Source organism: Canis lupus, chromosome 22 (genome assembly GCF_003254725.2).
Source record: "Canis lupus dingo isolate Sandy chromosome 22, ASM325472v2, whole genome shotgun sequence".
Taxonomy (NCBI): Eukaryota; Metazoa; Chordata; class Mammalia; order Carnivora; family Canidae; genus Canis; species Canis lupus.
Genome location: NC_064264.1, coordinates 52,405,871 through 52,432,844, shown reverse-complemented (window position 1 = coordinate 52,432,844; position 26,974 = coordinate 52,405,871). Strand labels below are relative to the sequence as shown.

Genomic DNA, 26,974 nt, shown 5'->3' with positions numbered 1-26,974 from the left:
CGTGGTTCCTGCTGGTTTGAGCCAAACCACCGGCATCCTTCAGCTGGACAAGCCAGCGCTGCGCCCCTGATTTTCCGGGGGGAAAGCGGGGACCCGCGCGCGCCTGCACAGCGAGCCACCCCTCCCGAGGCGTGTTTGCTGCTGGGATCCGCCAAGGCGCCCCTGCCCAAGCCGCGGCTGGTTGCGGCCACCTCTCACATTCCGTTTATCCGTGGATCATTTTGCGGGTCGGGCTTGTAAATGTTTAGCATTTTGCTGCTTTACTGCTTCTTTCTGGGGACAGCGCCAGCGCTTGCTGAGACTGGCGGAGAGAGGCCACTGAGTCCGGAGAAGAGCGAAATATGGGGACCCGGGCTAAAGGCGGCTGTCGTCCTACCCGCACGCTATTTCTACATTCAGGCGGTGGATACATCAGGAAATAAGTAAGTCCAGAAACAGCTCCCTAACTATTTTTGGAATGCAGTTAAAATGCATTGTTTCCCCCTTAATGTTTTATCCGCCCAAGAACTCTTTTTTTCTTTTTTCTTTTTTTTTTTTTCCACGGCGGTTTAAATTCCAGGATATTTGGATGCTATCCACATCTGGTTGTAACAGTCTTTCCCTTCGCCATCAATTTTAATCTGTAGCTTTAGAAATAATTCCGCATTAGCTCTTCTCCTGGCTGTTTGGATAGGGACTCCCACAGGACTGGAGAGACAAAGCCCCTTAGCTGGAAGTACTATTTCCACCTCCTTTTGCATAAGCTGTTATAAGGAATTTAAACCCGGTTGTTAAAAACTTGGTTGGTTCATCTTTCTCTGGCGCTGCCCTCTGTTTCAGGTAGACCTCTGCAGGTAAGCATGTTTGGAAACTCAAAAATGAAGCACTATTAGAAACTTTACAATTGAGAGGGACAGTATCAAAGTGTGAATCTCCTGCGTGTTTGTAACAAACATTAGTTAAGTCCACTGAATTCCGACAGTTAAAATGATAACTCAAAACTTAGTTTTAGGATTCACGTACTCCTGAAATGATTGTCTTTTTTTATTGGTGGATGCTGACTGTGTATATTTTATAAGAAAAAAAAAAAATCTTGGGTGTTCTAAGAAAATCTTCAAGAAGTTTTCCAAAGAAGAGGGGGAAAAAAGTTATCAATTTTGTCACTTGGCTATAACAATTGGGGGAACTAAATACCATCTTAACAATCTTAAGAGAGAGAGCACTCCCTTAAACAAACAAACAGATTTTTTTTTTAATTTTTATTTATGATAGTCACACAGAGAGAGAGAGAGACAGGCGGAGACATAGGCAGAGGGAGGAGCAGGCTCCATGCACCGGGAGCCCGACGTGGGATTCGATCCCGGGTCTCCAGGATCACCCCTGGGCCAAAGGCAGGCGCCAAACCGCTGTTCCACCCAGGGATCCCCGAACAAGACTTTTATACAGTGTCACTTAGATGATACACGACCTACTAGCTTTTGCCCATGGCTAAACATGATTTATAATACTGATCTCTTAAAGAATCATTGAGAGAGACTTTTCAAAAGCTCATTATCTTCAGAGGCACCATTTGACCACAAATTTCCAGGTGCATGAAATAAAAGGGTTAATAAGAATATTTTTATATATTGGGGTGCCTGAGCAGTTCAGTCAGTTAAACATCTGTCTTCAGCTCAGATTGTGATTCCGGGGTCCTGGGATTGAGCCCCCATATGGGCTCACTGCTCAGTGGTAAGCCTGCTTCTCCCTCTCCCTCTGTCTGCCCCCCCACCCCACCCCCGCCGTTTATGCTCTCTAAGAATAAAATCCTTAATAAAAAATAAAATAAAATCCTTAATAAAAAATAAAAATAAGATTCTGTTGTTGAGTTCTATTTCATAAACAATAGGATTTTTTTAAAAAGAATATGTTTATATATAGAATGCGTAAGTGGGTTCTATGTTTATGTAAATATGTGGTCTTTACATACTCCCTTGCAATTTCCTAATATGTTTGTTATTGTGGCCGTTTGTCATCCTCTGCTGCTTTTTTTCAATCTCTGATCCATCACATTCTGATACTACAAGCGTTTGAGAGAAGCAGCAGGCATATATATGTTAGGGGAAGACTATGGAGGAAAATAGTAAGACTCACAGACTGGAGAGCATAATCGTCGTGCGTTTGTGCCTTGAAATAATCTTTGTAACTTGCTGTTCTTCCCATGACAGTTTCACATCTTCTCCAGGTGAAAAGGTGTTCCAGATTAAAATCTCAGCACCAGAAGAGCAATTCACCAGAGTTGGAGTCCAGGTTTTAGATCGAAAGGATGGGTCCTTCATAGTAAGATATAGAATGTATGCGAGCTACAAAAATCTGAAGGTAGAAGTTAAATTCCAAGGTCAACATGTTGCCAAATCTCCATATATTTTAAAAGGTGATTTGTAACCTAATTTTAAAACAACAGTATTTTTAAAGCCATATAATGGAATTTCTTACCTGTTTTGAATGCTGAGTGAAATATTTACTGTGATATTTTGTTACTCGTGTGTAATTAGGGCCGGTTTACCACGAAAACTGTGACTGCCCTTTGGAAGATAGTGCAGTCTGGTTACAGGAGATGAACTGCCCTGAAAACATTACTCAGATTCAGAGAGATCTGGCACATTTCCCTATTGTTGATCCAGAAAAGATTGCAGCAGAAATCCCAAAAAGATTTGGACAAAGACAAAGCTTATGTCATTATACCTTGAAGGATAACAAGGTATGATTTGTGATTAAGGTTTGCTTATTTCCCTTAGTGATTTTTTGCTTGTTTGTTTTGACCATTTGGCTCTAAGAAGCTACAGATTTTTATTAAAAATCATTCTGTGTCGGGGCACCCTAGTGGCTCAGTCGGTTAAGCGTCTGCCTTCTGTTCAGGTCATGATCCTGGGGTCCTGGGATCATCCCGCATCTGGCTCCTTGCTCAGCAGGGAGTCCGCTTCTCCCTCTCCCTCTACTGCTCCCCCTGCTTGTGCTTGTGCTCTGTCAGAAAAATAAAATCTTTTTTAAAAAAATCATTCTGAGGATCGTTGTGATAAGCTTTACCTCAATGAAATCTGTCAGTACTTTTAGATTAAAATAATAAACAAAATGGAAGTAAGGTTGATGGAAAATAAAGTTTCTAGGTTAACATAATAAATGTTCAATTCTCTTTTAGGTCTATATCAAGACTCATGGTGAACATGTAGGTTTTCGAATTTTCATGGATGCCATACTACTTTCTTTGACTAGAAAAGTAAGTATTTCTCTTCTCTTAGGTTTCAGCCCAGGTTTTACAATATAATTTTTAGTAGTCACAGCATCAGTGGTGTTCTATTCTGTAACTTTATTATAATACTATTCTGAAGCTTTATGTCATATAGGATACCTGTATTAATTTCCTTCGGGTTGCTGTCACAAAGTACTGCAAACTTGGTGGCATAAAACGGCAGAAATGTTTGTTCTCTCAAAGTCCTGGAGGCTAAAATGGGGAAGCAAAGTGTCAGTAGGGCCATGACCCCCAAATCCACCCCCACCCCCCTGAGACCTGTAGGGGAGGACCGTTCCTTCCTCTCCCTGTCTCTCATGGCCTACTGGCCATCCTTGGTGCTTCTTGGCTTGCAGCCACATAACTCCAGACTCTGCCCCTCATCACACGGCTTCCCACATGTGTCTCTCCCTTCTCCTCTGGTGAGGACACTAGTCATATTGAATTAGGGCCCACCCTGCTCCAGTATGATCTCAGCTTAACTAATTATATCTGCAACAACCATACTTCCAAATAAGGTCATTCTGAAATACTGGGGTTTGGGACTTCAGCTTATATTTTGGGGGGGACAGAATTCAACCCAGAACAATACCTTAAGGGAGAATGTCTTAGAATAAAATTGTTTTGGTACTAAACCTACTTTGAGCCCAAAGAAGGCTTACTGTATGCTAAATCCTGTTCCTGGGTGTAATGTGCTTTTAGCAGGGTTCTAGTGGAGTATCTAACAGTCATAGTAAACTGGCTGATGGGAAAAGTATACCCACACTGTTGCCAGGTGCCTAGTAGCTATTTATTGGATAATCTGTGTCGACGTCTTGATTGAATTACTCATGGAAAATCACAGTACCTTCTCTAGCTTGCAGAACATTTACAGTGAGTTTATTCTGAACATATTCTGAACATACAAAGCATCTATATTCCACTTCCTTTACCTAAACTAAGATGCTGGCAAGTTTTCCTTGCTCATCTGTGTTAATCCGTGGAAAAATAAGACTGCTCCTCAGGGCTCCAGTTTCTCAAGATGCTTCTCAGACTGACCAAAACTGTTCCTACTGTCTTATTTTTATATCTCAAACATTTACCGTGGTTTGACTAAAGAAAAAAAAAAAAAAAACAGGTTCTTTTAACACATTTGTGCCGCCTGTCAGTAGAGGTGGTCTAGCTTGGAAATCACTAGTACTGGCTTTGGTGTTGGGCTTCCAGAATTCGGATTCTGGCCTCCCCTCACCCCCCCATTACTTGGGGGTAGGGTGTGGTATATTTTTTAAATGGGAACATCTAGCTCATTAACCAGGAACTAGGGTTAGAGTCCTAGTGCTTTGTGCTGTAACTGTTTTCCAGTAATTCCCTTTCTCTCTCTGATCATCCTAGAGTCTCTTGGCAGCATTAGAACTGAGATTACCTTTGTCATTTAATCTCTTTGTGAAGCCAGTCTGTTGGCCAATTTGGTTGTCACAGCAAGGAAATCTAGTGTGTGTGTGTGTGTGTGTGTGTGACAGTATTCTGAAAAATTACCCACCATTCAAATTGGGGTAATTGTCATCGCCTGAAGCTTGTGAATTTGGTTTTTCATTTGGTATGATTTCTAATGTTTATTGTGTTTCCTTGCTCACTGGGTGGTCTGGCTGCACTGCAGGATAGAATATTAACCTGAATGCGGCCAAAGTGGAAAGGCAGGTAAATGCCACCCACCCAAGGAAGAAACCCGGGTGGGATTTGAGGTTGCTGAGAAAAGACAGCATGCACACCAGCCTCAAGGTGTGTAGCATTCACTTACGGCAGAGGACGGGGAGCGAGACCCAGCCCTTGCTGTGTGGTGGTCCCCCTGGGCCTGCAGATCTGCTCCCTCTGCCCTGCCCCTGTACCCACTCAGCACTGTGGCTGCAAGCATCTCACTTACCGCTGCGATGGAAGCTCCCTGACCCCTCCTTGCAGAGTCTGAAATACAGCAAGTTGGGCAGCCTAAGGGCCATGGACACCTGGCTAAATACTTAAGCAGAAAAAGAGTACATTCACTCACAAGGAGGGAGCACAGCCCAGACTTCGAGGGCTCTATCTCTTGGTAAGGAAGCCTTCCCAGACCTGAGACCCATTCTTATGTGGCCAAGCAGGAGTGGAAAGACTGCAGCATGCATGAGGCTGCCTTTCCCAACACCTTGATCCATACATAGAAGGGATTATCCACTGCAACAAATGAAAATAAGCCATTTTCTTTTTCCAGGTGAAGATGCCAGATGTGGAGTTTTTTGTTAATTTGGGAGACTGGCCTTTGGAAAAAAAGAAATCCAACTCACAAATCCATCCAATCTTTTCCTGGTGTGGCTCCACAGATTCCAAGGATATCGTGATGCCTACCTACGACCTGACTGACTCTGTTCTAGAAACCATGGGCCGGTGAGAGACGGGTCTAAGATGACCCAGAGCCTTGGTTTTCTTTCCTTGCTGAGTTCTTTCCCAGCAGCCTTTGTGTTGTGATGGTTTGGGAGGAAAATCTATCACACTTTCTGTCTTCCAGAGTAAGTCTGGATATGATGTCTGTGCAAGCTAACACGGGTCCTCCCTGGGAAAGCAAGAACTCCACAGCTGTCTGGAGAGGGCGAGACAGCCGCAAAGAGAGACTGGAGCTGGTTAAGCTCAGCAGGAAACACCCGGAGCTCATAGATGCTGCCTTCACAAACTTCTTCTTCTTTAAACACGATGAAAGCCTATACGGTCCTATTGTGAAACACATTTCATTTTTTGATTTCTTCAAGGTATGACATCAATTGTGTCTAATCCTTTTTGTTTTTCTAAATGTCTTCATCTGGGGGAGGGAAACTGAGGCCTATAAACTATAGGGGTGAGAGATGTGAGCACCAAATTTAGTGAACATGAAGGCATGAGGCCCCAGGGACAGCTTTGGCAACATGGGTTGTACAAACTACCCAGACCTGACATTAAATATGCAGCAAGGGAGCATGGGGTCTGGGTAGAGCTAGAATTTTTTCCCCAAATGACCCTCAAGTTAAGTGCATTTCAAGTCCAAATCCTTTCTTATTATTAAATACGTGTATGTGATTTTACAAATACTTCTCCCCAGAGCATCATAACAGATCAAAGATGATATAAACCAGGTGTCTCTTATCAGACTTCCTGATGGGGAAATGTCTTGAAACCCATCCAGATGATTGCCTGGGAAGTCTGAGGATTAGGAGAACTTTCTGTATCTAAAATGTGGATTGCTCATGTTTCCTGGGGAGGGATCCATTTTCTAACCCCTTTTTCTAGGCAGTGGGGCACTGCCCGGTTCTCTAAACCACTAAATGGTTTTTAAAGACCCATGTCATGGAATTAAAGGTGGACAAAAGGTAGTCACCTGTCCTCTGTATGTGGAAAGGCAAGTGATTAACAAGCTCTATCCATGCTGCAGATGGCCAGGTTTTCATTTGATGGGTTACATGGCAACAGCTAGACTACATAATGCCATAAGTTGAATTGTCAAGTGTTTCCTCCATATGCATTTCATGGAGACTTTTGAAAGAAATGGTTGTATAACCAAAGAGAACTGTTATTAGCCATTCCTCATCAGAAGAAGTTCTATCATGCCATGGCTTTATTCCTACCTGTTGAATTTGCTACAGTGAAAGACTAATTGATTACCACAGCTCTACGAATATTTTTTTTTTAAGATTTTATTTATTTGTGAAAGAAAGAGAGAGAACACAAGCAGCAGGAGCAGCAACAGGAGAGGGAGAAGCAGACTCCCTGCTGAGCAGGAAGCCCAATATGGGACTCCATCTCAGGACCCCAGGATCACGACCTGAGCTGAAGGCAAACACTTAACCAACTAAGCCACCTACATGTCCCATATACAGATGTTTTTATTCATAGGTGCTCTTGCCCCAGAGCTTGTTAATTTCTTCAAGATTTGTGTGTAGCCATCTGATGTTTAAAAGGTATAGTTACCAGTATGGCATAGGCTGCCATCCTTAGGTGCTCACATGTGATCAGGAAAGTAGTAGAGAGATTAGAGAATCACAATAAATCTGTCTTTCCAGGCACCTGGGTGGCTCAGTGGTTGAATGTCTGCCTTTGACCCAGGTTGTGATCCTGGGGTCCTGGGATCGAGTCCCGCATTGGGCTCCCTGCCAGGAGTCTGCTTCTCCCTCTGCCTATGTCTCTGCCTCTCTCTCTGTGTGTCTCTCATGAATAAATAAACAAAATCCTTTAAAAAAAATCTGTTTTTCCTAGGACAGCACTCATTATTTTATTATCTGCTTTAACGTTGTCAGACTTGTGGCCCCTTTGTGAAATTTAGGAGAGCACTGCAAAAAGTTGTTAGCTCTAGGTCAGGTGTTATATGATAGCATTTACTCCATGGCAGAGGCAGAGGGCAACATCTGGCCTGTTTGTACCTGACAATGATGAGGCCAGAAGTGTGGGAAGAGGAGAATTAAAAGTGGGAAAAAGAAACTTAATGAGGCTTTTGTTTTACTGCTGACTTGCAGCACAAGTATCAAATAAATATTGATGGCACTGTCGCAGCATATCGCCTGCCATATCTCCTAGTCGGTGACAGTGTTGTGCTAAAGCAGGACTCCATCTACTATGAACACTTTTACAATGAGCTGCAGCCTTGGACACACTACATTCCAGTTAAAAGCAACCTGAGTGATCTCCTAGAAAAACTCAAATGGGCAAAAGATCACGATAAAGAGGTAAGGTCAGTCTTTTCTACCCTCAATATCAGAGGTTCATTTTAAATGTTTTGTACCTGAAAAGCATTTAGGATGCACAGATATAGACCCTTACCTGTAAATGGGAAGCCATCTCCCCATGGTAGCACATCAGTCCTCAGGGTGAACACAGGCATCAGATCTTGGATTAACTATATATACTCTGCACTCAAAACAAAAAGCTGAATATTGGCCTTGAGTATGCTCTCTCTTTTGGTCAGGTTGATCAGAGCCCCAAGCACTGCCTACCTCTACAGGCAATATGAAAATTAAGATGGCCAGACTGGCAGGAAGCAAAACTAACTGCTATAGATAAATATGCAGAATTGCATCGAGTAAACTTCAAACGAATTGCTGAAAATTGTCAAGGCAGTGTATTAAGCTTTGTCTTGCATTTACTTTACAAAGTCATTGTTACTTCATTTAATGTGTGCCCTCTCTCTGCAAGAAAGGCTTAATTCTAGAAGGTCCAGTATGATTCCTCACACCTGCAAGTCTAAAAAACCTCCCTTTAATTTGAGCATACCCTCTTAAGTGTTCCCTTTACTACAGAAGACTCCCCTCAAAGATACTCTTCCTGCATTGTCCTACTATATGGGGACTCTGAAGATCAGTGTGCATACGTCTGCATGGGAGAGAAAAAAATGTGTTTCATTAAAGGCCTTTGTTGTCATTGTTCCCACAGGCAAAGAAAATAGCAAAAGCAGGACAGGAATTTGCAAGAAATAATCTCATGGGCGATGACATATTCTGTTACTATTTTAAGCTTTTTCAGGTCAGTATTTTCTAAAAGAACAGACATACAATTTGTAACTGGACATGTTAGCCGCAAATAATATTTCACTTAATAGTTTCTAAACTAATATAAGAGGATATATACAAGAGAAGTATGTATACTTCTCTGTGGACAAAAACCAGAGACCAACATCAAATAGTGATAAAAATAGTACAAAACCAAAGATCAGCTGGAGGGAAATGCTACAGTATCATGGGAAAAGTGTTTATGTTGGCACTCTGTGCTATATGGTTAGGAAATTGGCCTCTGGTCCTGCAAAGTTGCTGCGTGTGGATGTGTGTTTTCTGTATGTACAATCTTGATGCTGCTTTACCAATTCTTTGTTTAAACAGTGCATGGTATCTTCAGACCTATAACACTGACCCCCATATGAGCCATGACATCTCTTGAAAAGTATTTTCATAGATCTAAGCATTTAGGGATTATAATCAAAGTATATCTGATAATTTAAAAGGCTGTTTTTTTAAAAATACAGTAGTAAATAAGTAATTTATCTCAGAATTGCAGGTCTTGAGCCCCAAATCTTAGACTCTGTTGCAGAACAAAGTTGGTCTGTTTCTGGTCTGCACTGACTCCTCCACCTTTTTCACCTTCCCAGGGGGATGTGCAGGGTTGGAGAGGATGAAGTGTGTAAACTGAAGTATCAGGGGATTTACCATCTGAATTCCTAAAGATCCACAGGGTTGTGTTCCTTCATTCTAGTGCATCTACTAGAGCATAACCACCCAGCCCAGAGCTTAACACAGAGCAAGCGCATTATGAACAAAGGTGGTGGCTGAGGCTCTGTGAGCCATGTTGGGAATACGCTCTGTCCTCAAATTCCTAATCAAGAGGAGATCCTGTGCACAGTTATTGTCACTACAAGGCAGATGGTGGCAAAATCAAACCCAATAAGTTGTATAAATGAAGGAGAGGTCCATTTGCAATAGGCAGCTAGTGTCCAAAAGGCAGCCACCTCTCAGAATCTCTGTTGTTGGGTGTTTAAAGGGAGCATGAAGAATTGTGTGTATCACAGTTTGTTAGATATGAGTTAAAAAGGACCATATTTTAGCAAATTCCAGTGCATCTAATTTGGTGAATGTACTTCAAATTACATACGGAACACTTTTGAATTGTTGCTTACACAGGAATATGCCAGTCTGCAAGTGAGTGAGCCCCAAATCCGAGAGGGCATGAAGAGGGTAGAACCACAGACGGAGGACGACCTTTTTCCTTGCACGTGCCATAGGAAAAAGGTAACCAGAGTTAGCCAACCTCACAGTAAGACATAGTGCGGTTCTAAGTCCTCGCTCATTCCTGTATCATTCAGCCAGGCAGCAAGTATTTGAGCTCCTCTGGGGGCCCTCATGCAGTTCAGTCTGCCGGAGAGGTGGATGCCGCGGACAATGGCCGAGCCCAAGAAAGGGCACTGACATGCAGATAAGAGAGAAGACACGGAGTCCCCCCAGCAAAGTGGAGGAGAGCCTTTTTCGAACACGAGAATTCAGATTATGTGGCATTCAAATAGATGCTTACATGTGAAAACTATTTTCACATGTATCATGGGAGATTGGTTTGACAAAGTTCATTATCTCAATTTAGAGATGAAAAAAAGATATAACCGTGATCATCCATTTCATCAGATTATTCATGTAAGAGCCATCTCTGTTGATACCGGCGTATACTGATTTGATTTATAAAAGACAGATTCATAGAGACTTGTAAGGCTAAAAAGGACCTTCAGGGTCATCCAGTAAGTGCCTTCATTTTATGGTTAACAAAATGAGCCTGAAGAAGAATTTAGTTCAGAATCATCTAGCTGGATAGCGAAGCTAGGACCAAAAAACATTCTCCATCATCAGATTGTGTGCCTGCTTGTGTGTAAAGACATGACGTAGGAGAGGAGAGTTGTTTTGATTGCAGTTAGTTTTTGTATAAAATTGTAGTATAGACCATACATATATATCTTAGATATATATAGATACATATACAAGCTTAACAGTATTCTTTTTTTTTTTTTAAGATTTTACTTATTTATTCATGAGAATACACAGAGAGGGGAGAGAAAGAGAGACAAGCAGAGGGAGAAGCAGGCTCCATGCAGGGAGCCCGACGTGGAACTCGATCCCGGGTCTCCAGTATCACGCCCTGGGCTGAAGGCGGCGCTAAACCGCTGAGCCACCGGGGCAGCCCCAGCTTGACAGTATTCTAAGCAATGTCCTCATATCACTAAACGGACAAACTCAAAACTGTGGTATTGTGACCAAAGATAAGAAGGCAGATTTGGCAATTATTATGCCTATCTCACAAGGAGCTTTAACAGGCATGGTTAGGGGACACCGGCCTTCCCCGCAGGGAACCTGCTTCTCCCTCTGCCTATGTCTGCTTCTCTGTGCCTCTCATGAATAAATAAATAAAGTTTTAAATAAAAATAAAAGAAATAGTTGCCACTCTCCCCAGTGGTGTGACAGAACCAGTTTATACAAGGCCACTGACTGTGACATATTCAGGAATTTTGCATACTGGTTAATTTCTGGTAGCTTGGAATATGCCTGGTGGGAGAGTCACCATGACAACAACAGGTGCTACAAATCAGAGTTTTGGTTATTTTGTTTTTATTTTTGGGGGAGGAGTACTGACTGGCCACTAAGTAACTAACCGTCCCTCCCACCAAAAGTGGTACTAAATCCATTTTAACCCCTGTCAGTGCTGGAAGTTCATAAAATGAGTTAAAGCCATTGACCAAACAAAAATTGCCAGAATCAGGAGCACCTAGCGGGTTCAGTCAGTAGAGCATGTGACGCTTGATCTCAGGGTCATAAATTCGAGCCCCACATCGGGTGTAAAGATTACTTAAAATCTTTACAAACAAAATGCCAGAATTGAAATGTACACCCTCATAAGATTTGTGATTTGGTATCATAACACTTGCCTCCAGATGAAACTGGGCAGCTTCTTTCTCCAGTCCTCTTTTTTTTTTTTTTCCCCTCTTCATCTAAGTGATTTTGAGGAGTGCCAAATCAGTATCTTCACTGACTGGTGGCCTAGAGGCTCTGTTAATTTCTTCTTCATTGTCTGCGTTCACCCTTCACTGACGTGATTCACAGCACAAGGCCCTTTACAGGAATGCAGACACACATGTTTGTGTTGCCCATCAGTAGTCTGATAGAACACAACGTGACTTTCCCCAGGGGTGATTCCAAGCATAGTCCTAGACCCTATGAGCTTCCAGCACCAACTTGTCTGTTTTCCTCTTCCCATTGTTTTTTTTTTTTAAGATTTTATTTACTTATTCATGAGAGACACAGAGTGAGGCAGAGACACAGGCAGAGGGAGAAGCAGGCTTCCCACAGGGAGCCTCATGCAGAACTTGATCCCAGGACCCTGGGATCATGCCCTGAGCGGAAGGCAGACACTCAACCACTGAGCCACCCAGGCACCCCTCCTCCTCCCATCTTGAGAGGAAAATAGTTAACATAAGTTTTCTTGACTCATGTAAGACTTCTTGATGACACTAAATATTTTGCTTCTTAATTGCAGACCAAAGATGAACTCTGATATACAAAATACCTTCCTTTCAAATAATGGTGCTCTGAAGACTCTTCTTAACTGAAAAGAAGAATATTTTTAAAATATTAATTCCATGGACAATATAAAATCTGCTACATGATTGTCTGGATTATAAACATGTTTCTTCTTATTACACAGTATTCCCATGACGATCCTTCAAGGCACAGTTTTAAAATTTTATAATAAAACCACTTTTATTTTAAAGGCCTATGTTGTTCTGATTATTGGCCGTGTTTGGACTATAGAGTGGTGCACAGAGGAGTCTGGCCTCGGTGTGGAGCATCACAGCAGCCACCACCCACCCGGACACATGGTTTATATGACAAAGCAATGAACTGCGGTCTTTATGCCACGTTACTTTGGAGATTCAGTCTCATGGCCAAACATAATTCTAACACCTATACCTTACAAGGCCTTTCATGACCGGCCCCTGCCTGCAACCTTAATCCAGTTTCTCACCACTTCCTAATATGTACCCTGTGGTCCAATAATACCAGCCCCTTACCATTCTGTCGACGCCTTGTTTCTTACAAGGTTATGCTTTCTCTTCGTCTGGAATGCCAGGACTCTCTTCTTCTGGCTTGGATACCCTCCAATGCACATCTCAGAAACGCCTTTTCTAAATCTGCTCATCTGCATACTTGTATCACTGTAGTTACCCTGAGGTGTGGTAATGATCTCATCATCACCAAAGCTGAAGCAATTTGACTGTAGAGACCATGATATTCCATATAATCTAATAGGGTGCAGGTGCCTGCAACCAGAAAGGCTCAACGAATATCAGATATGTGAATACTGAAAACCACTTTGAAATGGGGTTAAGAGAATTAAAAAGAAGCTAGAAAGCCTAACACAAACCATAACAATGTCCTACAAATCATTTTTTTTAAGATTTTATTTATTAATCATGAGAGACACACAGAGAGAGGCAGACATACAGGCAGAGGGAGAAGCAGGCCCCATGCAGGGAGCCCAATGTGGGACTCGATCCAGGGACTCCAGGATCAGGCCCTGGGCCAAAGGCAGATGCTCAACCACTGAGCCACCCAGAATCTCCCTACAAATTCTATTTATTTATTTATGTATTTATTTATTTATTTATTTATTTATTTATTTATTTATTTATTTATGATAGTCACACACACAGAGAGAGAGAGAGAGGCAGAGACACAGGCAGAGGGAGAAGCAGGCTCCATGCACCGGGAGCCCGACGTGGGATTCGATCCCGGGTCTCCAGGATCGCGCCCTGGGCCAAAGGCAGGCGCCAAACCGCTGCACCACCCAGGGATCCTCCCCTACAAATTCTTTTACCCAATAGTTTCCCTTCTATCTAGCTTTCGATTAAATATTGCAAATTTTTTAAATTGTGGGATGTATCCTATACACAGAAGAATATAAAAGAATATATCTGCATTTTGCAAATAATTATAAGAAAACAGCCATGTAATTACTAACAAAGATACTTTGCTTGACGAAGCTTTAGTCAAGCTCCTGAACTTTCAAGGGCTATCTGCATTTCTTCGTAAAATCTGGTTTGGGCAAAATCTCTGCTAAGTTGATTTAGAATCTTCATTCTCCATATCTGATCACTCTTGTTGTCTAATGGGGTTCCTGGTCCTCCACCATCCCCCAAGTGATTGATTATGCTGGCATAGTCTCAGCAAGAACCCTGTTGGGTCAGATTTGCCAGAATCTACACCCTCCCCCCCATCCCCCCATAACCCTGATGATTCCCAGTAATTTTCTATCCACTGACCTCTACCCTGCCCCTTGGCTGTAAATCCCCACTTGCCTGTGCTGTATTAGGAATTAAGCTGGTTCTATACTGAGATCTCTTTTCCCCTTTATTGCAATAATCCTGAGTAACTTTTTTTTTTTTTACCACTTTACCGTCTAGCTCTGATTTTACTTTGATATTACCAACACAGGTTGAGAAATGAAAAAACTGTTTCCTTAGAAGTGCCCTCCTGTTGCTCACCCTATTATCCCCTGCTCTTCTGTTCCCACTTGACCACTGTTGTGATGGTTGGGATCATCTTTCCCTTGCACTAATTTACAGTGTTACCACCTACATATACTTCCTTAAGCAATGTAGTTGAATTTTGCCTATTTTTAAATTGATATAAATGGAATCACACTGAACATATTTTTGCTGTTACTTGCCTGTTGATGTATATAGTGACAGTCCATTTGATAGAGGAGAGCTAGATTCTTGTCTCACAGAGTCAAAGAATGAATTTCTCAGACCACAGAGAGTGAGCAAAGCGATAGAAGTTTAAGCAGAGATACAGAGAAAGCTCTCAGAAGTGAGAGGGGTCCCAACAGCGTTGCCACTGGGGTCTTTTAGGGCAGACTTTTATTAAAGCCTAGCCAGGGAGCCTACAGCCTTGAGATTCTTGTGCAGCCTTGGTTTGAGCAGGGACCATTGATAACACCTTAATGACTTATTTCTTTGTGGCCTGGTGTGTTTCTGTGATTAGTAACCATCAAAAGGAGATACTCCCTAACATTTTGGAGCTAGGGAGCCAGGTTTATTATTTTTTTTTCTGTTTTTACTGTCTTATTGCTGTTTTCCTGGGATGGGTAGGAGCCTGACTTTGGGCAATTCCCTTAGCTTTCTCTGCCTAGCCCCATCTGCCCTGAACTCATTCCTACATCACATTCACTTATACATGTAGACAGGATTTCATTGTATGAATAGGATCGCCCTTTTATACATTCTGTTATAGCTGGACATTTGGGTTGTTCTTATTTTTTGGCAATTCCAATGAAAGCTACTATGAGCATTCTTACTCATGTTTCCTGGCTCCATTTGCTTAGGAATAACATTACTGGTTTATAGAGTATGTACGTCTGCAATTTTACTAGATGATGTCAAACAACGTTCCAATTTGTCCCAATTTACATTCCCAGCAGAGTCAAGGATTTCCAGTTGCTTTACCTCCTTGCTAACACTTGAAATTATCAGACTTTGAAAATTGTTTTGCTAATCTAGGGTAAAATGATAATATTATGTTTTAAATTCTCGTGTCTCTAGTTACTAATGAGGCTGACCATCTTTTCATATGGTCACAAACCTTTGTGTTGCATTTCTTATACAATTTTTATTTGTTTATTTACTGTCTTTTTTTTAAAGATTTTGTTTATTTATTCATGAGAGACACACAAAGAGAGAGAGGCAAAGACACAGGCAGAGGCAGAAGCAGGCTCCATGCAGGGAGCCCTACGTGGGACTCAATCCCAGGTCTCCAGGATCACGCCCTGGGCCTAAGGCAGGTGCTAAACCGCTGAGCCACCAGGGCTGCCCTTTATTTACTGTCTTTACTTCATTTCTCTACTAAGTTGTTTGACTTCCTGGTAGATTCATAGAATTATATTTTAGAACTAGTACTTTGTTGATTGAACCCGCCACATACCTTCTTCAATTCTTATTGCAATGTCTTAGATTCTTATTGCAATGTCTTTTAATGTTCAAAAGATGATGATTTCTTTCTTTCATAAATTTTTTTATCTTTTTTTAAAATTTTATTTATTTATTCATGAGAAACACACAGAGAGGCAGAGACACAGGCAGAGGGAGAAGCAGGCTCCATGCAGGGAGCCTGACGTGGGACTCGATCCAGAGTCCCCAGGATCATACCCTGGGCACTAAGCCGCTGAGCTACTGGAGCTGCCCTTTCTTTCATAATTTTTTATGGGTAGTTCTGAGGATCGGTACAGACATTTCGATTTGCACACAATTCTTAACGTACATACTAAAAATTTTATTAAAAAATCATGTAGTTGTGATTCTTTTTAAAAAGTGACTCCAGTGACTTTCCAGCTTAAAATTTGGAGGCAAATTTTCCTTAATAGTATATCAAGCACTAATATCTTCCAATGTTGATATGCTGTTTTATTAACAGCATTAAATGCCTGACTATTAAATGCACGACTGATTCTCAATTGCCATTTATATGCTTTGTATTATAGGATATAAAAACTACCCCATTTATGGAATGCTGAGCTAACACCCAAGACAATCAAAGCCTCTCATATTCACTATCCCACTATTTTCTGGTTGCAGCAAAAACATAAACCAGCAAATAATTTCACTTCTTAAAAGAAAGAAAAGTATTTACACTTAAGAAATGGGATGAGTTGGAATTCCTTCTATTGTTTCTAGAGCTACTAGAAAAAAAATTGCATTTACAAAACAGTTGATAAAAATACTCTGGATTGCACAAGAAAGAAGACAAGGACCACTGCTAAGGCATGATGTTAATTAGACTTGGCTTCTTTCTCTTGCTTCATCAGAAGCTGAACTCTCTTCATTCTAGTTTCTCCATTTTCTCCAGGTTTTATTTCTTCGTTAGCCACTTCAGCCTGGTTTCCCTTTGTTCTCCTTTTCCCTTTGGTTTGCACTTTTTTTGTCTGGAGATTTATCCTTTTCTGCTGCCTATTTTGGCTTTATTTCTACTTTTGCAGGAACAGGTTTGGCCAACAACCTCCCCCAGTCCTGCGTGGAGCTGACCTTCGTGTTGGGCATGTGGGTAGCAGGGTCAGCACACAGAGAGTCTTCTCAAAGCCTGGCTGCCTGGCCACTGCCACTCCTACTGCCCCAAAAGATGGTAGCACAGGAGCAGGGGGAAGGGGCAGAGGGAGAAGCAGACTCCCTGCTGAGCAGGGCACCCAATGCGGGACTCTATCCCAGGACCCTGAGATCATAACTTGAGCGGAAGGCAGATGCTTGACCTACAGAGCCACCCAGGTGCCCCATCAATATTTCCTTTTATGGCTAGTGCTTTTTGTAACTTGTTTAAGAAATCCTTCCCCTACCAACACCCCCCATCACTGAGCCAGTTTCCTATGTGTAAGTTGCCTTCTGTGTAAGTTTCCAGAGCTGCCTCAGCAAATTATTACAACTTGGTGACTTAAAACAGTAAAAATTTATTCTCTCAGGGCCCTGGAGGCCAGAAGTCTGAAATTAAGGTGTAGGCAGCATTGGCTCCTTTCAGAAGCTCCTCCTTTCATGCCTCTCTTCTAGCTTCTGGTGGCGTCTAGCAATTCTTGGTGCTTCTTAGCTCTTAGACACATCACTCCAATCTCTTCCTGGGTCTTCACAGTGATTTTCCCCTCTGTGTGTCTCTGTATTGTCTTCTTCTCTGTCTCTTATAAAGACACTAGTCATTAGACTTAGGGCCCACCCTAAAACCAGGATGATCTCTGTTGAAAGCTTTAATTATATGTGCAAAGACTTTATTTCTAAGTAAGTACATTTCACAGGTAGGCATGTTAGGACTTGGACATATCTTTTTTGGGCCACCATTCTACCCACTACATCTTCTAAAAACATTCCTTTTGAAATTAGGAGCAGCACGAGGATTCCCACATCACACACTACTTACTGTTCAATATACTGCTGGAAGCCCGAGCTAGCACAGGAAATCTAAAAAACAAAGTAGAAAGTAGGGTTGAAAAATAACCAATAAAATTGTCATTAAAAGCAGATAACCAGGCACCTGGGTGGCTCAATGATTGAGAGTCTTCCTTTGGCTCAGGGAGTGATCCTGGGGTCCTGGGATAGAGTCCCAGATTGGGCTCCCCAAGGGAGCCTGCTTCTCCCTCTGCCTGTGTCTCTGCCTCTCTCTCTCTCTCTCTCTCTCTCTCTCTCTCTGTCATGAATACATAAATAAAATCTTAAAAAAAAAAAAAAAAGATAGCACACCTGGGTGCCTCAGCAGTTGAGTATCTGCCTTCGGCTCAGGGCATGATCCTGGAGTCCTGGGATCAAGTTCCACATCGGGCTCCTTCCATGGAGCCTGCTTCTCCCTTTGCCTATGTCTCTGCCTCTCTCTCTATGTCTCTCATGAATAAATAAATAAAATATTTAAAAAAAAATTAAAGTAAATAAAAGCAGATAACCAGCCTCAGTATACAGAAAACCCAAAAGAATCTACAGACAAACTGTTGTAATTTACAAGAGAATTTTGCATTTGCTAAATACAAGACCAACATAAAAAGTTCAATTGCATTTCAACATACCAATTAGTAACAGAAAATGAAATAAAAATGTTTAAGATAGCACTTACAATAGCTTTGAAGACTCTGAAGTACATATTTAAGGAACTGACTCTAACAAAAATGGACAAGACCTTCACAGAGAAAATTACGAAAACCTAAAAAGAACTAATGAAATTGAAAAATATTACATGTTCATGGATTGGCTAAATCGATGTGAAAGATGTTATTTCTCCCCACATGGTATATAGAGTCAAAGTAATATCAACCAAAATATGCCCTGCCTCTTATTATGTGGAACTTAGTGAACTTCTTCTTTAAAAATGTACAGGCCCAGGGGCACCTGGGTGGCTCAGTTAGATAAGTGTCTGTCTGCCTTCAGCTCAGGTCATGATCTCAGGGTCCTGGGATCAAGCCCCACACAGGGCTCCCTGCTCAGCGGGGAGCCTGCTTCTGCCTCTACCTCTGCTGCTCCTCTGGCTTGTGCACTCTTTCTCTGTCTCTCTCTCTCAAATAAATAAATAAAATTTAAAATAAAATAAAAATGTACAGGCCTGTAAAGTACAAGAAAAATTAAACTCTCTAGAGGAAGGATGAATTGGGAAGAGTTTCCCTACTATGAAGCAAGACTTTTTATAATCCTATAATATTTAAGACCATGATATTAGTGCAGGGATACAAAATATAAAACAATAACAGAATAGTGCTGCATAAACAGACGCAGAGCTGTGCATATGTGGAAAATCAGTCTACACTCAGAACTACAGGAAGGTTTGGAGAAAGGTTGCACAGTGCAGTGCAAGGAGTTGGGTTTAATGATTCTGGTTCCAATTCCAATGTGTGGGGGGGGGCGGGGGGGGGGCGGCGTTCCCTACACTACCAAGCAATTCTCAGACACCAGCAGCGTATCCTAGAATTCAACTCCATTCTGACACTGTCTACATGGAGATGGCATCAGATTCCACAGGTTATGAGCTGAGCCCCATGAGACTGCCATCTACTTCAGACTGCAATCCCAAATCCAGGTTGTTCAGACCAACTGGCTATAAATCATAGATTACTATGACCCCTTCTTTGGTTTCAATTAATTTGCTACAATGGTTCACAGAAACCAGGAAATCATTTTACTTGCTAGATTACTGGTTTGTTACAAAGGATATCAAAGGGTATGAATCAACAGCCAGATAAAGAAATACTCAGAATGAGGTCTTCAACTAAGGAGCTTTTGTTTTGGGGCCCAGTGGCACATGGTTCTGGCTCACCACCCTGGAAACTCTCTGAGCCCCATCCTTTTGGGGTTTTATGGATGTTTTATCATAGAGACATGACTGATGGAATCATTGGCCATAAGTGATTGACTCAACCTCAAACCCCTCTCACCTCCTAGGGTAACCCACTAGCCACCTGGCTGGTTCCCTTGGTAACCATCTCCCATTCCTAGCTACTTTACAAGTCATCTCATTGCCATGACAAAAGACGCATTTATCACTCTCAGGAAATTCTAAGGGTTTTATGAGGTAGGTGCCAGAAATGGGGATAAAGACCAAATATATATTCCTTATTATAAATCACAATATCACAGGTATCCATATATGGAAGAAAAGCAATTCAATCCCTAGTACACAGTATATCTAAAGATCAATTCCAGGAGGATTAGACAAAAATGCAAAACATACTATTTTTAAGCACCAAAGAGGCTGTCTCTATCTTATGCTAGTAGTATAAACTTCAGCAGCTGAAATGGCTGAAGAACTATTATTTCCTTTACTCCGTGGCTCTGATAAAGTCCTAGGAGTTACTACCAAAACCTCTAGAAGTTTCCAGAACATGTGTTCCTCATTGCACAAGTCTTTTTTCGCCTCAGCCTGAGAAGGTTGCCATTTCAATCTATCACAATGGCATTGCCACTGACGGCCTGTGCATGTTCCCTGGGCCTCAAATGACCTGCTAGCATAGCAGGAATTCCTTTTCTGAACACCATGTCTACTAGTAAATATAGGTGAAAAGTAGGTGCTGACAGGATGGCATTCATAATACATCTCTGCTTGTCTTATAAATCTTTTGTTTAAGTGTAAATGAGGAGAATTGAAGATTCCAATGAGGAATTCAGGAGGACTGACTTTGTTGAGTGTAGAATGTGTAACCTGTTGATGGATGGTAACCTTGGCACGTCTCATGGGTCAGCGTCCTTCAAAGTCTGGTTTGGAGAGCCAGATTTTCAGTTTGAACATTTGAGCTGGGTTTGAGAAGTTGAATTGAAAGCTTCGTATGCTCATATAAAAGTACCTAAATTTTTTTCCCTCTCCAAAAAAACATTTTTTTGCAACTTTTTCACTTTTCTGCAATTTTTTTACTCAACAATGCCTCAAAGATCATGGGAAGATATGCCTGCAGTTGTAATGCTTCTTGTGGTGTGAGAAATCTGGCATGTCCCCAGATTTCCGCTACCCATCAAGGGTTCATAGTAAAATAGTCCTGCTGTTGACATTACAAAAAAAGAAAAACAGGGATCCCTGGGTGGCGCAGCGGTTTGGCGCCTGCCTTTGGCCCAGGGCGAGATCCTGGAGACCCGGGATCGAATCCCACATCGGGCTCCAGGTGCATGGAGCCTGCTTCTCCCTTTGCCTGTGTCTCTGCCTCTCTCTCTCTCTCTCTCTCTGTGACTATCATAAATAAATAAAAATTAAAAAAAAAAGAAAAACAATAACAGACAAATAAGAAAACCACAATACATCATGGATCTGTTTCTGAAAGAGGATTTTTGCTACTTCCATTTGGAATGAAAACTTTCTAATTGATCAAATTCTTCTTTCCATCTTTCTCTTAAATTAGGAAAAAGATTCTGGGAACAAAGCATTCCGTGAATGGAACCAAAACCACACCCGTCGGGCAATAAGAACTTCTCTGAGCCAACAAGACCCCATGTGATTCACTCAAGACCACGATCTGGCACTTTGGAGATGGTCTTTGAGACACTAGTCTATTGCCTTCTGGGTGTTGGCTTCACTGAAGTAAACTCCTTTCTTTTGTCACCACCACTCGTTTCTGCCTTTGGATTTTGTCAGTAGGAGCAGCTGAGCCTGGTCTGTTTGGGACCCCAGGGAGCCAGGTCCTCTCACACTCCTGGGCCCCAGCTACCTTTCCATAGTCTTACATTACATTTTTCTTAAGAAGAATATCTGGGATATGGAGAGAGGATATGGCTATAAAGAGTAGATTGAGGCATACTTGTGGTGATGGATTAGTACTGTGTCTTGATTACAGTGCTGGTTACCAGAATATACCATGTGATAAAACTATACAGAACCCATGCACACACACGCACATGCACACACACGCACATGCACACACGCACACAAATGAGTGACGAGAAACAGGGCAGTTACCACCTGCACTGGGCTTGGAGTAGATTTATTCATCTAAGAAATAGTGATTTGCCAGGCATGACTGCACACACAGGAGATTCGAGGTAAAACAATCACAACAAAACACTCTGCTTCATGGAGAGTTTACAGTTCAGTGAGGCAACACACATTCACAATATATTAGGGGACTAGGATAGAAGGATGGAAAGAGTGGGTGAGGTGATGAGGGAAGTCCACACTGAACAAATGACATGCAAGCAACGAGCCCAAGGAGATGCAGGGTGAGCCACTGGAGGAAGAAGACCCAGGACAAAAATCCTGTACTGGAGGCATGTCTGATGGGTTCTGGTGTGAGGACAGCAAAGAGATCTGGGCGCTGAGAGCTGAAGGAGCCAGGGAAGGTGACCAATAGGAAATAGAAAGGTGAGAAGTGACAGGACTGATCATATTGTTAAAAAGAAAGCCACAGGCCCCCAATACAGTCACTTATATTAAGATCCCACATTAGCAAACCATGACTTAATACTAACTTAACTGCAGTTTTGATTCCCCCCACCAGCACCACCACCAATGTAACCTTTAACCAGTCAACATGGAATTTCCCAGTCAGCACCACAGCACTAGGAAATTTACTGATAGACCCTTCCGTTCCCCTCAGGAGAAGGACCTTGCCTAAGACAATCCATTACTTGTTAATAATTTCCTTTCCCCATAAGCCCCCACCTTTAAAAACCTTTCTTCTTCCACAGTTTGATGGAGCTCCCTTTTATTTGCTAGATGGGATGCTGCCCAATTCATGAATTATTCAATAAAGCCAATTTGATCTTGTAAGGGCCAAGGGCAGCTGCCTCAAAATGTGTCACTTTGGCATATTGATTATTTTAAATAAGAATTACTTAAGAGACAACCCATGCAAGGACACTCAGACCCTCTTCTGTCCCTCTGAAAGCAGGAAATGAATCTCCCATCGGAAAGGTACCCTCCCTGTACCAGGAGGTAAAGAGTCATCCTTACCATCAGAGATGGAAAAGGTAGAGCTGAAAAAGCTGTATAAACAACCTTTGTTACTTTTTACTAATTTGTTCCCACAGCCGAATTTCTGTTTAGAATTCCTCACAGATTGAAGCCCCCAGAGTTTTCTTTGTCCTGTCAATTCTTCACAGATTTATTGTCTCTGTCTAAAAAGTATAAAAACTGCCTGTCTTGATCATTTCTTTAGGTCTCAATTTTGTAATTGGGCCTCTGTGCACACCTAATAAAACTGTGGGGTTTTTCTCCTGTTAATCTGTATCATGTAAATTTAAGTCTTAGCCCACCTGGAAGATCTCGAAAGAGAATTTTCTCTTCTCTCCGATCTGTTGAATTGGTCATTTGAGTTTTTATTGTTTAACAATATAAAACTGAGGAGCTAAGATGGTAGGAGTAGTAGAAGGACCCTAGGCTTGCCTCCTCCCTGGAACACAGGTAGACAAATATCAAATCATTCTGAATACCTGAGAAATCCATCTAAGGACCGACAGAACAAACTGCACAACTATAGGGAGAGAAGAGGACACATTGTAGAAGGTAGGAGACATGATATGGGGGAGAAATGGATCACGGGTGCTGCAGAGGGCGGAGGGGGGTTGGTGTCCCGGTCACAGAGAGAGATGAGAGACAGAGGGGCACACAGGGGATCACATAAAGAAAACACTTCCCCGGGACACCTGTGTGGCTCAGTGGTTGGATGTCTGCCTTTGGTTCAGGGCATGATCCCATCTGGGGATCGAGTTCTCCGCCCCACTGCCTTGGAAAGAGTTTATTTATTTATTCATAAGAGACACAGAAAGAGAAGCAGAGACACAGGCAGGGGGAGAAGCAGGCCCCCTGCAGGGAGGCTGATGTGGGACTCAATACCGGGAATCTGGAATCAGGCCCTGAGCCAAAGGCAGATGGTCAACTGCTGAGCCACCTAGGTGTCCCAAAAAGAATCTTTAAAAAGAAAAAAATGAAGAAAACACTTCCCCCAAAGCCACTGACTGGGAAAACAAGATGGGCTGAGTTTTGTGAGTTTTTACAACCAGCGGGGTTCAAGCCTGGAGTTGTAGGGGTCTGTGGCATGGCTGGTGTGGAGGCCTGGGGCACTGCGGTGCTCCTGTGGAGGAGGAGGGCAGGTAGCCCGGAAGTAGGCTGACAAAGCTGAGGATCCCATGGGATGCACTAGGAGAGATAGCTCCCCCTTCTTGGAGCGCATCTGAGAGAGGTGGCATTGCCTCTCTGGGACAAAGGAGTTGGCAAGTACCATTACCCACCCCTGCCCCTCAGCATAAACACAGAGACACCTGCTGAGACCTGCTAACCTGGATACTGGCTCCTTCCTGAACTTTACTCCAGACTCCACGCACCTGTGCCTTGGTACAACTGCCCTTCTAGGACCAAGTGGCACCAATCCTAGCAGCTCAGGAGAACCTCCACCAGAGGATCAGTGTGGGTCTGTACTGTGCCAGGTCCCTAAGTTTGAAGTTTTATTTTATTTTATTTATTTATTCGTGAGAGAGAGAAAGAGAGAAAGAGAGAGGCAGAGACACAGGCAAAGGAAGAAGCAGGCTCCATGCAGGGAACCCAATGCTGGACCCGATCCAGATCCCGATCCTGATCCCAGGTCTCCAGGATCACGCCCTGGGCCGAAGGTGGTGCTAAACCACTGAGCCACCCAGGCTGCCTCAAGTTTGAAGTTTTAAAACTCAGCCAGCCTGCCAGGCATATGACACAGGTGCACTGGGCTGCCAGGTGGGCAGGTGGCCCACCAGACAGGGTGAAGACAGGGATCTGAGGGACATGCGGGACACACAGGGGAAGATTGTTCACTCTTCTGAGAGAGCTTCCCCAACAACGGTGGGTGGGAACTCCCCTCTCCAGGTACAATGAAGAGGGCTGCTGCTATTTCTCTCCCCTGCCCCCAGGGTAAACTAACTTCAATAAGCTTCATAATGCCAACAAACTGGGGGCCTAAGCTGCTTATACCAAGCCCTGCTCCCCTGCATTCTGTAGATGCTGCTTTTCTCAGGCAAACCTGCAGTGGGGGCCCTCTCCCAGAAAATCAGCACCCCTGCAACATGTATCATGTCTACAGACCATAGAGAGAAGCCAAACTTCAGCTCTAAAGGAAATAGCATCAGGTCTCTTCTAACAAGCAGACCAGGGCACACCTAGTTAAAACTTGTCACACTCTGGCCAAGGTCCTATCACTCCCCACTGCAGGCAAGGAGAAACTCTGCAAAAGACTGACCTAAGGGAAACAGCAGCCAAAACACAGCAGCAGCCAGCACATAACACATACCACATACCAGAGACACTTCCTAAAGCACTAGGCCCTGGGCAATATATGACCTCTTATTTATAAAGCCTTTGCTCTCAGGAGCAGGAAACATAACAGGCTTTCCTAACACAGAAAAAGACAGAATGCCAAGGTGGAGGAATTCATCTCAAAAGGAAGAAAAAGGAAAGGTAACAGCCAGGGACCTAATTGAAACAGATATAAGTAATATGCCTGATCCTGAATTTAAAGCAACAATCACAAGGATACTAGCTGTGCTTGAGAAAATCACAGAAGACACCAGGGAGTCCCTTACCACAGAGGTGAAATGCCTGAAAACTAGTCACACTGAAATGAAAAATGCAATAACCAAGATTTGAAACTAACTGGATGTAATGACCACAAGGATGGAAGAAGTAGAGGAATGAATAAATGAGATAGAAGAAAAAAGTCTGGAAAACAAGGAAGCTGAAAAGAAGAGGGAAAGAAAAACATTCACAAATGTAGACTTAGGGAATTCAGTGCCTCCTTAAAGCATAATAACATTTGTATCATAGGAGTCCCAGAAGAAAAGGAGAGTAAAAGAAGGTAGTAGGTTTATTTGAGGAAATTATAGCTGAAAACTTCCCTAATCTGGGAGAAGGAAACAGACATCCCAACCTAGGAGGCACAGAGAACTCCCATCAAAATCAACAAAAGCCAGCCCACACCAAGACGTATCATAGTCAAATTTCCAAAATATAAAGAAAAACTCCTAAAGGAACCAAGACAAAATAAGCCCCTAACTTACAAGGGAAGACAAATAAGATTAGCAGCAGATCTTCCCACAGAAACTTGATAGGCAAGAAGCAGTGGCATGCTATATTCAATGTGCTGAATGGAGAAAAATATGCAGCCAAGAATACTCTATCTAACAAGGCTATCATTCAGAATAGAAGGAGAGAGAAAGAGTTTCCCAGCTATATTACAAAGCTGTAGTGATCAAGACAGTATTGTACCAGCACAAAAAAAGACAGATCATGAGAACAGAACAGAAAACCCAGAAATGGACCCATAACTATATGGCCAACTAATCTTTGACAAAGCAGGAAAGAATATCCAATGGAAAAAAGTCTCTTCAACAAATGGTATTGGGGAAAGTGGACAGCAACATGCAAAAGAATAAAACTGGACCACTTTCTTACACCATACACAAAAACAAATTCAAAATGGATGAAAGACCTAAATGTGAGATAAGAAAACACCAAAATCCTAGAGGAGAACATGGGTAGCAGCCTCTTTGACATCAGCTATACCAATTTCTTAATTTGATAGGTCTCTAGAGGAAGGGAAACAAAAGCAAAACTGAACTATTGGGACTTCATCAAGACTAAAAGGCAACCTACAGAATGAGAGAAGATATTTGCAATGACATACCTGATAAAGGATTAGAATCCAAAATCTATAAAGAACTTATTAAAGTCAACACCCAAAAAACAAATCATCCTGTTAAGAAATGGGCAGAAGACCTGAATAGACATTTTTCCAAAGAAGACATCCAGATGGCTAACAAACACAAAAAGATGGTCAACATCACTCATCACGGAAATACCTACCAAAACTACAAAGAGATACCACCTCACACCTGCGGAATGGCTAAAATGAACAACTCAGGAAACAACAGATGTTGGCCAGGATGTAGAGAAAGGGGAACCCTCTTGCACTGTTGGTGGGAATGCAAACTGGTGCAGCCACTGTGGAAAACAGTATGGAGGTTCCTCAAAAAGTTAAAAATAGAACTCCCCTAGATTCAACAATTGCATTACTAGGTATTTGCCCAAACAACAACAACAACAACAACAACAACAAAAATACTGATTGGAAGGGATACCTGCACCCCAGTGTTTATAGCAGCATTACCAGTATTAGCCAAATTACAGAAAGAGCCAAAATGTCCAACAGCTGATGAATGGATAAAGATGTGGTAGATGCCAACAATGGAATATCACTCATTCTGTTTGCAATGGT

General features: G+C 42.4%; 1 protein-coding gene across 3 annotated transcripts; it reads left to right on the top strand.

The window, feature by feature from the left end:
* The first annotated feature begins 68 nt into the window (after positions 1-68).
* Positions 69-21,250, top strand: POGLUT2 (protein O-glucosyltransferase 2). 3 transcript variants are annotated; one of them, XM_049099502.1, is made up of 10 exons: positions 69-422; positions 2,187-2,392; positions 2,514-2,719; positions 3,158-3,235; positions 5,469-5,641; positions 5,763-6,000; positions 7,735-7,944; positions 8,648-8,737; positions 9,886-9,993; positions 21,140-21,250. In XM_049099502.1, exons 1-10 carry the CDS (start codon positions 241-243, stop codon positions 21,233-21,235), a joined length of 1,587 nt encoding a protein of 528 aa, XP_048955459.1. In that variant the 5' UTR covers positions 69-240; the 3' UTR covers positions 21,236-21,250. The 3 variants fall into 3 exon arrangements, with proteins under 3 accessions (XP_048955459.1, XP_025296942.1, XP_048955460.1); XM_025441157.3 differs by lacking the exon at positions 21,140-21,250 and adding an exon at positions 12,278-12,515; XM_049099503.1 differs by having other exon boundaries at positions 284-422; positions 2,204-2,392.
* The last annotated feature ends 5,724 nt before the right edge of the window (positions 21,251-26,974 follow it).

What these genes read in the sequence shown, in the direction of transcription:
- POGLUT2 (XM_049099502.1), top strand. Translation starts at nt 241, where the DNA reads ATGTTTAGCATTTTGCTGCTTTACTGCTTCTTTCTGGGGACAGCGCCA. An exon ending in GTTCTAGAAACCATGGGCCG is followed by an intron (nt 5,642 to 5,762) that starts GTGAGAGACGGG and finishes TCTGTCTTCCAG; the next exon opens with AGTAAGTCTGGATATGATGT. An exon ending in ACTATTTTAAGCTTTTTCAG is followed by an intron (nt 8,738 to 9,885) that starts GTCAGTATTTTC and finishes TTGCTTACACAG; the next exon opens with GAATATGCCAGTCTGCAAGT.